Source organism: Gadus chalcogrammus, chromosome 22 (assembly GCF_026213295.1).
Source record: "Gadus chalcogrammus isolate NIFS_2021 chromosome 22, NIFS_Gcha_1.0, whole genome shotgun sequence".
Classification (NCBI taxonomy): domain Eukaryota; kingdom Metazoa; phylum Chordata; class Actinopteri; order Gadiformes; family Gadidae; genus Gadus; species Gadus chalcogrammus.
The window spans coordinates 10,494,480-10,504,326 of record NC_079433.1 but is presented as its reverse complement, the minus strand read 5'-3'; the positions used below and the strand labels follow the sequence as shown (position 1 = coordinate 10,504,326).

The following is a 9,847-nucleotide window of genomic DNA, read 5'->3' as shown; positions in this document are numbered from 1 at the left end:
CATCCCCAACGGCCAGGTGGTGGGCACGGACTTCATCTGGGGCGCGAGCATCAGCTACGCCTGTAACCAAGGGTACCAGCTGTCCCTGCCCACCGTGCTCACCTGCCAGGGCGTGGGCAACTGGAGCGGAGAGAGGCCCCAGTGCTTCCGTAAGTGATGTGGAACGTCCGCGCACACGCGTGTGTGTGTGTGTGTGTCTGTGTGTCTGTGTGTGTCGTTCACTCTAGTGCAAGCCCCATCGAAAGTCTAAATAAGCCATTTTTGTTGGTTTTTTGTAGTGGATTATTATTGGATTTGAATATCAATGAATGTGTCTTCCTCTTTCTATTCTATCTTTTAATCTCCCGTCCTTGGTCTATCTCTCCATCTCCCTGTCTCTTTTTTCTCTCCGTTAATCTCCATGTCACTGTATCCCCCTCTCTGTTACATCCGTCTCTCTCCCTCTTTCACCCACCTTCTCTCCAACACTGTCCCCCTCTCTGGTCCCCGTTCCCCTCTCTCTCCCAGCTGTGTTCTGCGGGGACCCGGGCATCCCGGCCCAGGGTCGGAGGGAAGACCGCGGCTTCACCTACCTGTCCTCCGTCTCCTTCTCCTGCTACGCGCCGCTGGTGCTGGTGGGTTCCACCCGGAGGTACTGCCAGTACGACGGCACCTGGAGCGGCACGCAGCCCTCCTGCATAGGTGAGGACGGAGGGTGTGGGATACTTGAGGACCAGGAGTGGCGGCCGTGGTTCATGTCGCTAGTGCACTAACCACAACCACATCAGGCAATCCATAGTTTGAATGAATTGGTCGTTTGGCGACCAGCATTGGATTGGGATCCTGCGCCTCGTAAGCTACATGTCATTCCATTTATAATTGTGGTGTGGTGTGGCCGACGCTGTTATCCTAAGTGATTCATTCTCTGTTTTAACAAACTTTCTTAGCCGACATCCCTGCCCTAGCCACACAAGCCACCATTTAAAAATATTAAACAAATACAGAACATAGTAAATAAATAAAACCTTTTGCATCACAGGGGAAATAAGTATGGGTCAGTTAGCCGTGCATGCTTACTATCTTATTGGATTAGTAATAGGCCTTCTTGCCACAGGGTGTAAAACAATGAGTGGCTTTAATTAATACCATGCTGGAGTCTAGTGCGGCTAAGGAATTAGTGATTCAGACCAAAATTAAAAAACAAATGCAAGGATTTAGGACAAGCATCTCCCTTGACAAGGAGCAGTTGTTAACAGTTGTATAAAACTTCTTCAAATCATATTAATGATGTATTTTGGATTAAAGTCATGAATTTCAAGCGACCTAGGGGATTCGTGATTTGTATTACTGCGATTTTGTGTGTGTGTGTGTGTGTGTGTGTGTGTGTGTGTGTGTGTGTGTGTGTGTGTGTGTGTGTGTGTGTGTGTGTGTGTGTGTGTGTGTGTGTGTGTGAGTGTGTGTGTGTGTCTGTGTTTGTGTGATCAGACCGTCTTGCTAATTAATCTCTTGACAGGATTAATGTCTGTGTGAAAGAAGAATAGATAAGTTATTGCAGGCGTGTGTGTGTGTGAGTGCACCAATACTACTCCGTGGCTGTATGCCCACATGCCCCTGTCTGACGATATGTCACCCAGGGAGGGTTAGGTGAAAAAACACACCCCTCCCACCGCCTCTATCTCAAATTATCGCTCGGGAAAAACATCAGCTCTGCGAATAACCAAAAGTCACACCATCCAACGCACATCCACGTTCAAAAGGACTGTGTAACGTCATAATTCACCTGCCCTCTATTTCAGATCCCAGTCACACGACTTGTGGGGACCCAGGCATCCCGATGTTTGGAAGCCAGAACAACAGCCAAGGTTACCAGGTGAGGATGCTGGAAAATGGAGCTCTTGGTGATGAGCTAGCAGAGGCCCTAGAATGTAGGAATGTAATCATAACACGTACACAAAATAAAGATTCAAGTTAATAACTGTTTATTTGATTTTGGTTTGAGACTATCATTGATGTCAACAGTCTGCTGTTTGTTACTTGTTTGTAATGTTTGTATTGTACATCTGTGAAATAGTGATGCTAAGGAAATTCATTGGAAGGGACTAGCCCTTTACATAAACTAAGTTGCAATAAATAAGAAGTTATACTACAAGAGGAAAATGTGTGTTTGTGGTAAAGAAACACATGATTTTGACTGAGAAAAGCATTTGGTTCTTATTCTAGCTGTCAGATTCAGATTCAGATTCAGAAGACTTTATTGCCATGACATGTAAACACGTTTGGAATTTGTTTTGGTACAGTGGAGTTCACAACAGGACAGACAAGACAGGACAAGACATTGCAAATGTAAATAAATAATATAATAAATATAGAGTGCCAAAGTGCAGAGAGCTCACGTGATTGGGTACAACAGACCATTTGATCACTGGATCACTGAGTGGGGAGACAGGTCAGGGGGTCTTTGTTGCATATGGGGAATGAGTAAACCTAGCAATTGTTAGTGCTTGGCACTTGGTTCTAGTAGCATCCTTACTGTACCGACAGCGATATATTTTTTGTAGGTTGCTTTTGATAAGAGCGTCTGCTGAATGCCTAAATGTCAATTTGTATACCACTAACCTCAGGGGGGGTTTCTGAAGACAATTTCCAGATTTGTCCCGTCTACGTTCCACGCACGCTGTTGGTAATCACAACGTATCACCTCTGTACGGGAAATGATTCATATTGTTTTCAGCTTACGAGGCCTCATCCATTGAATAACAATAAGTTGTATGTAATAGGGTGAGCAGTGTACATTGAAGTCACCTCATTAATTGGAGCCAATGAGGCTGTGTGGCTGCGATCCCTGCACTCAATCTTTTTACAGAGAGCCTGTGTGCCTGTGACTGTTGAGTAATTATTCATGTCGGCAACCCCACCCTCCCATGGAGATGGATAAAGTCACAATGTCTTAATGAATAGACAACAATAAGGAACAGCTAGCTTTAATCAAAAAACAATGCAATTTTTTTAATATGAATCTAAAAATAAAAATAAAGATTAGAAAAATCAATCAATAATGAACCCACTTAATATTTAGGTCGGGGCAAATCAAAAACACAATTTGATTAGAACTCTTCCACCGTTGCACCATGTTGTCTTTGGACCATGCCAATTGGTTATGAGTAATGATCTTTGTTGATGTTCAGGGCAATTGCGTGTTCTTAACATGGGTGGCATCAGTGGGAGTTGAACCGTGAATTTATTTTGAGCTACACAAGACCATGTCCCATTAGTGACGGCTCACGATTACATTTTGATCCTTCCGTTGTTCCTTTAATGCGCCCGCCTAGGTGTGTGAGTGTCAGCGCTCTACGCTATCCTCACGCCGTGTTGCTTGTGACGTCTGGTTCCCTCCAGATCAGCAGCACGGTGTACTTCAGCTGCAGGAAGGGCTACCTCCTCCAGGGCTCCATCTCCCGCGCCTGCCTGCCCAACCTCACCTGGAGCGGCTTCCAGCCCGAGTGCATCGGTCAGTGCACGCCGGGCTTCCCCGCACCTCTCTCACATCCTTTCTCCAACTTGTTGAGAGATGGCTAGACGAGTGAAGGGGAGTCGTGTAGCCTTTAAGTTAGCCACAGGCTGAAAGGGCTTCGCAGGTCCTACGTTATACAACACCCCTGAACTCTAAGTCTTCTAAAGGACGAGGATAAACCCCCCCCAAAATCCAAGGTTGGAAGCGTTGAGAAGGAACAAAGGAGATGGATCATCTTCTCCCAGGGCTGAGACGGCTGGCTTTTGCCCATGGAGTGCAACACCCTGTGCTCCTCCGCACTTGTCTCCCACTTTCCCTAATTCCTAAGCCTAATTCCTTGTTAGCACCTCCTTTTTCTTTGTTTTCCCCTCAATTCCAATCCGTCATCCTATCCTCCCTTTTTCTACCCTTGTTGTCTTCTCCTATCCCCCCCCCCCCCCCCCTTTCTTCACATGTCTTCCCCTCTCTTTATATTCATTCTCATCCTCTCTGTTCCGTCTCTCTTTGTTTTTCTTCCAGCCCACCATTGCAGCCAACCAGAGCTTCCGGGCCAGGCAGACGTGAGTGCCATAGAACTGCCCTCGCTGGGCTACACGCTGATCTACACCTGCCAGCCCGGCTTCTACCTGGAGGGGGGATCCGAACACAGGACCTGCAGGTCGGACGGGAGCTGGACCGGGAAACCCCCCCTCTGCGCGGGTGAGTCGGCCATCTTGATTTACATGAAGATGGGTGAGAACGATGAAGTCAATTCATTGTCCATTGATGCATTGCTAAAATAATCCCTTGGTTGGCAGTTAATGTACCTGGAATTTGAGAGTAGCCATTGAAAGATGCAGAAGCTGGCTTTATGACCACATATTGCTGATAGCTTAAAGAGTTGACCATGCTTGGCTTTACACAGAATCATACTGAAATGCCAACATCTCATTTATGCAAAGACTTGGCCTAGCAATTTTCATTCCGACTGTGTGCACTTGAACACATTACAAATGAAGAAGGCAACAAGGTTTATAATAAAATTACTCTATTGTAATTGTTACGTCAATTACATCAACTATAAAATGGCAGGAGGTCAATAATGGTGGTCAGTAGGTCACAATGCATTCTTGAGATTCAAGTAAACTGTGATTGATGTTAATGATCCATTACGCTTTATTATTCGAAGCAGTCCTTTTAAGGATGGTCAGCATGGGATTCTGTGGGAGCTAATGCTAGCAGTTGGGAAGGTTGCTAAGTCTGATGAATGCCACCGTTAGCCATTTCCTGTTTAGTCTTTATTTCCAAACACGCAAATAGGAAGATCCATCCATCACATAATTAAACAAACGCAGACACACACCTACACACAACGGCTCAAAATCCAATGCGCACACTGGAGAATTGTTACAGAGGGTGCATAACCCGATTAGCCATCCCATTGATTAGGTTAGTGGGAAGCACCTTTAATAAATGGTGACGCAGTGTTAACAAGGTCTACCTGACAAATTGACTGCCATTAAGACACCCCCCAGGCATGTGTCTAAATACATATAAGAAAAATAGCCACACAATTATCACAGATGGATGCTAATTGCATCTGTAAATGGTTCTAGCAACGGGATCTGTGTGATGGATTTCCAACTGGAGTTTTCCTTGAATAGACAATGCTTTTTTTTATTTCGGGGCATCTCAATTAAGGCCAAAGACGGGCCTTAGCTGGCCTTAGCTCTGATCCATTGGATTTTTAACAGCTCCTGTGAGACGGTTCATGGTTCAGTTCAGAAGCCAGACACCTAATAAAGTACACTGATTGCCAGTTTATTGGGCAACTTATCTGGAAACACTTCGGCCATAAGGAAAGCATTCATTCTTCTTGACAGAGGATTCCAGAAGATGCTAGATGTGTTGCAGTGGCAAATGACTACAGCGTGCAGTTGCTCCAAATTGACCGGCTTTTTCAAAGCCCTGTTCATCTCACTCCAAAGACGTCCGATGGTCGTTGGAGTAATGAAAACACAGTTAGTCACTGAAAGTCTTTTATGACAATGATTGCCAAATGGTGTGATACGGTGCTTTTCCTCAGTGCAAGTAGCAAGTAGCTATTCAGTGTGGCTAGAATTTTTCCACTAAAGGTCTGGAGGAATTTGTTTCGCAACAGTGCACTTCCAAGGCTTTGGGTGCCCTAACCTAGCATCAACACATAGCACAATGTTTTATAAAGTCACAGTGAGTGACGCCAGCAAGTTGGACAATTGGTATATGGCACAAAGATATATTTGCAATACAAACAATCCTACATTCCTTATTGATATGATAAATAGGTTAATCCTTATTGACTTTCATTTTTAATAAGCCAAAACTGAATAATCCTTTCACACGCAGACTTGCAGACCAAATGCGTTTTTTTAAACGCTCAGAACTACCCCAATTGAGATTGTAGGACAGAATTGGCAGGCAATTACCTCACCATGTTCAAGCTGTGAGTGCTTCATGTTGCCAATATCATTTAATGATGCTCAACTGAACATTTAGCGGGGTCCTACAACTGATGCCATCTTATCTGATTTATAAAACACACTGTCAGCATGTGATGTTCGACTTGTTAGGCTTTCATATGCTGTGCGCAGATCTGATCCCTTGCCAGGCAACCGCAATGATGTGAACCGTCTGATTAAGAATTCATGTGTTGTTGTTTTTTGTTGCTGCCACTGCCTCCCCCACATCTACGCATCGCTGCGCACCGAAGTACCTGCGACAGCCGCTCATAGACTCCAGCTAAAGCTATTCCTTCATCAGCTCTCCTGGCCCTCGTCCTCCATTGATGACCAACTTCTATCTGACCTCCACAGCGGATAAGCCTAGAGATGCTGGCACAGCTGTTTAACTCAATAATGTGGTCCACTTTGGCGCATAGTTAGCAGGTTTTTTGTTGTTCTTGTTGTTTATGCACCAATGCAGATCATTAAGGTGTCAGGGCAGAGGGCTGGTTATAGGGAAGAGATAGAAACGCTTTGCAGGGAAGAAGTCTGTTCACCAATGTGAGGTCACTTTCTCTAGTAAATCTCATTGGGCTCCATTGAGGCAAAAGATTGAATCTGAGCTAAATAATGTATCGATATAGGTATTTATGCATACAAGGGATGTCAATCGATAATAAAGAGGAATCTGATTAACCACACATCAAAATTTGCTTGAAAGTCCCCCAAATGTTTAGATTTTTCAATACAAAACATTTCATTTTATTGTGGTTGAACCAAAGCATTGACAATGGATTGAACTCCCTGAACGTGCTGAAATGGCTGAACTACAATTCTTATTATCATTACTGTGACCTATGACCTGTGTCTCCCTTGGACCTTTCAATGACTCCCCCTATTCCTCTGGGGAGCTTTAGCTACCCTCGCCACTAGTTAGACAAGGTGAGTATCTTTACCAATGAGGGGTTAGAAATAACAATACAAACTTAGCCAATGTAATATATATATATATATATATATATATATATATATATATATATATGTATGTGTATGTGTGTGTGTGTGTGTGTGCGTCTAAGACGCAATGTGTGTGTGTGTGTGTGCGTATGTATATATGTATATACATATATATATATATATATATATATATATGTATATATGTATATATATATATATATATATATATATATATATATATATATATATATATATATATATATATATGTACACACACACACGCATGCACGCATATTATTGTCTTAGACAATATTTCTGAGTAACCTTTTTAAGGTCTGATTTCTACACTGGGGCTCGTTTGTTTGTTGGTGTGGAGTCTGTTTACTACCGTGGCCTATCTCTGCTAGCCGGCTTGTGCAGTAAGCTGTTATTAAAGTGTCTCCCCGGGAGCTGAAAACACGGTGGCCTGATATAGCCTTCAGCTCTGTGGGGGCTGCCATCCAACAATATACCTCCTCGACATGAGTTAGACTTTGTCATAGGAAACCCCCCCCGCCCCCCCATTTTCTCCCGACCGGCCATCCAGGGAGTTGGATACGCTGTGTAGTGCAAGATGGAGGACACACCAGCAGTTGCTTCGGGGAGGAAATACTAATATTGACCAAACTGGCCAATGTGTTTGCTGTTTTTCCTTTCCGTTTCTGCTGACAGAAACTTATTTATTTCTTTGTTTCTTGTGTTATTTTTGTGCTCCACAGCCGATAACCGCCCAAGCGGTAAGAGTCCCGTGGGCACGGTTCAGGAGCCTCCCTCCAAGTATCCAGGTATGATCGATATCATCACTTTTATGGTATCAGATGTACTTTATGGATCTTGATTTCACACAGCAAAAGTAACAGGACCGCTTGAAGAATTAGAAAAGAGATGCCAAAATATCCACAAAAAAAATGAGTTTGGAGTTAGAATTACCAATAGTAAAGAGTTGATATCGTTACTATGACATGCATAATCCCTTGTCTTACTTCAGTTCCTATTATTACTATCATTCAATTTCCCAAGTTTTTACTACCACACTCATCAAGTTCTCCTGCATTTTCCTATTCAATAACTTTCCTCCCTCCAGTCCCGGTGGGCGTGTTTGCCAAGAACTCCCTGTGGAAGGGCTCCTACGAGTACCTGGGCAAGAAGCAGCCCGCCATGCTCAGCATCAGCGCCTTCGAGGCCTTCAGCAACCGTGTCAACGGCACCCTCATCGACCACAGCGGCGTGGAGCTCAAGCTAGCCGGTGGGTTGGCGCCGAAACGCGTAAAGACGTGTGATGTTAATCATGTACGGACATGCTCTCCGTAGGCGATTCCATGAGCAAGACTCACTTACTCACCTGCTCGTTATTGAGTTAATGTAGAAACTTAAAAACGTTGCCTCGGGTAAAAGAGTCTAAATGACTATACTATAATATGTGTTTGAAAACCTGAATTAGCTGTATTCACCGTTCTAACACGTTTGTGTCTATGGGTGTCTGTGTGTATTTGCACCCGTGTGTGTGTGTGTGTGTGTGTGTGTGTGTGTGTGTGTGTGTGTGTGTGTGTGTGTGTGTGTGTGTGTGTGTGTGTGTGTGTGTGTGTGTGTGTGTGTGTGTGTGCGGTGTCTAGGCACCTACAAGCGGGAAGAGGCTCAGCTTCTTCTGCAGGTCCATCAGATCCGAGGTCCGGTGGAGATCTTTGTCAACAAATTCAAAATAGACAACTGGGCCTTGGACGGACACGTGAGTGGCTGGCACCATCCTCTCCACTTGTGGAGACACACAACCTAGTGGTAGGTGTTGTACACAGAGTGTTTATGGTGCGCCCCGACACGCCCTGGTGCTCCAGTCACTGACACATACATTGTGTGTCAGGCAGGTCACGTCTCCGTGCGGGTAAACACACGTGTCATGGGGAGCGCTTGGATCACACAGCGGAATGCATTTGCAGTGGTCCCGGTTGAATTATGCCCCCCGACATGCAAGGGTCACATCTCTCTCTCTCTCTCTCTCTCTCTCTCTCTCTCTCTCTCTCTCTCTCTCTCTCTCTCTCTCTCTCTCTCTCTCTCTCTCTCTCTCTCTCTGCATTGGGGTTGAGGGAGGGAGCTCACGTCGAGCCCATTGAGAGTTTTCACTTTGATTAAAACGTCAGTTAATCACAACCTTGTAATCACAGCTTGACAGGAACACCTCCCCCCTCCACCAACCCACACACATGCCACCCCCCCCCCCTCCCCCCCTCCTCAACCTTCCCACATTATCCTTTCTGCCAAGAAGGAGCCCACTAATACAGCGCACTCCAGATATAATTGAAAAATATATAAACTAGGTCACTCCAGAGTGCGGTGTGGTGGCGCGGGCGTGTGTGCGTGTGTAAATTACCGCACGACGAAGGCATACCCCTGTTTGTTCTTGGAAGCCCGAGCACCGAAACAAAAAGCATATCAATAACGTAATAAATAAATAAACATCAAGTGTCACGCCGAGAGCCCTCCACGAGATTCACTGTCGACTCGACGCCTGTGACAAAATATAGCAATTCTCGCCACGTGTGTGCACGCATACCCTGACACATTGATGATACTCTCTCTCTCTGTTCTCTTCTCTTGATGTTCCCGTGTGACTAGGTGTCCTACATTCCCTCGTCCAACTCCTTTGTGTACCAGGGTTTCGTCCGTGGAAAGGGCTTTGGTCAATTTGGCCTACAGAGGATGGGTAAGACGCAAGCTAGAGTTAGTGTTCATGTTTTTTTTTCACGAGGCTCGGAGCAGCATAATCCAACGCATAAACAAGCTCAGGCTTTCTTTATTCTTTTTTTTCATAACCACAGAATGAAAGACCCGAGTTAGAAATTTGAGAGTTATGTATGAACATTCATACTAGGGGAAATGTCTAGGCTAGGGGAAATTTGATTTGGGT

At 44.8% G+C, this 9,847-nt stretch overlaps 1 protein-coding gene across 1 annotated transcript in view; it reads left to right on the top strand.

The window, feature by feature from the left end:
* csmd2 (CUB and Sushi multiple domains 2) overlaps positions 1–9,847 on the top strand; it is a 279,455-nt gene that overhangs the window by 259,513 nt on the left and 10,095 nt on the right. Inside the window, exons 61-69 of the mRNA XM_056582350.1 lie at positions 1–149; positions 508–681; positions 1,776–1,849; positions 3,376–3,487; positions 4,010–4,189; positions 7,665–7,730; positions 8,030–8,191; positions 8,559–8,671; positions 9,556–9,643. The exon at positions 1–149 is cut by the window's left edge and continues 25 nt beyond it. Of these exons, the coding sequence (XP_056438325.1) occupies positions 1–149; positions 508–681; positions 1,776–1,849; positions 3,376–3,487; positions 4,010–4,189; positions 7,665–7,730; positions 8,030–8,191; positions 8,559–8,671; positions 9,556–9,643 (1,118 nt within the window). The remainder of the gene's footprint in view (positions 150–507; positions 682–1,775; positions 1,850–3,375; positions 3,488–4,009; positions 4,190–7,664; positions 7,731–8,029; positions 8,192–8,558; positions 8,672–9,555; positions 9,644–9,847) is intronic.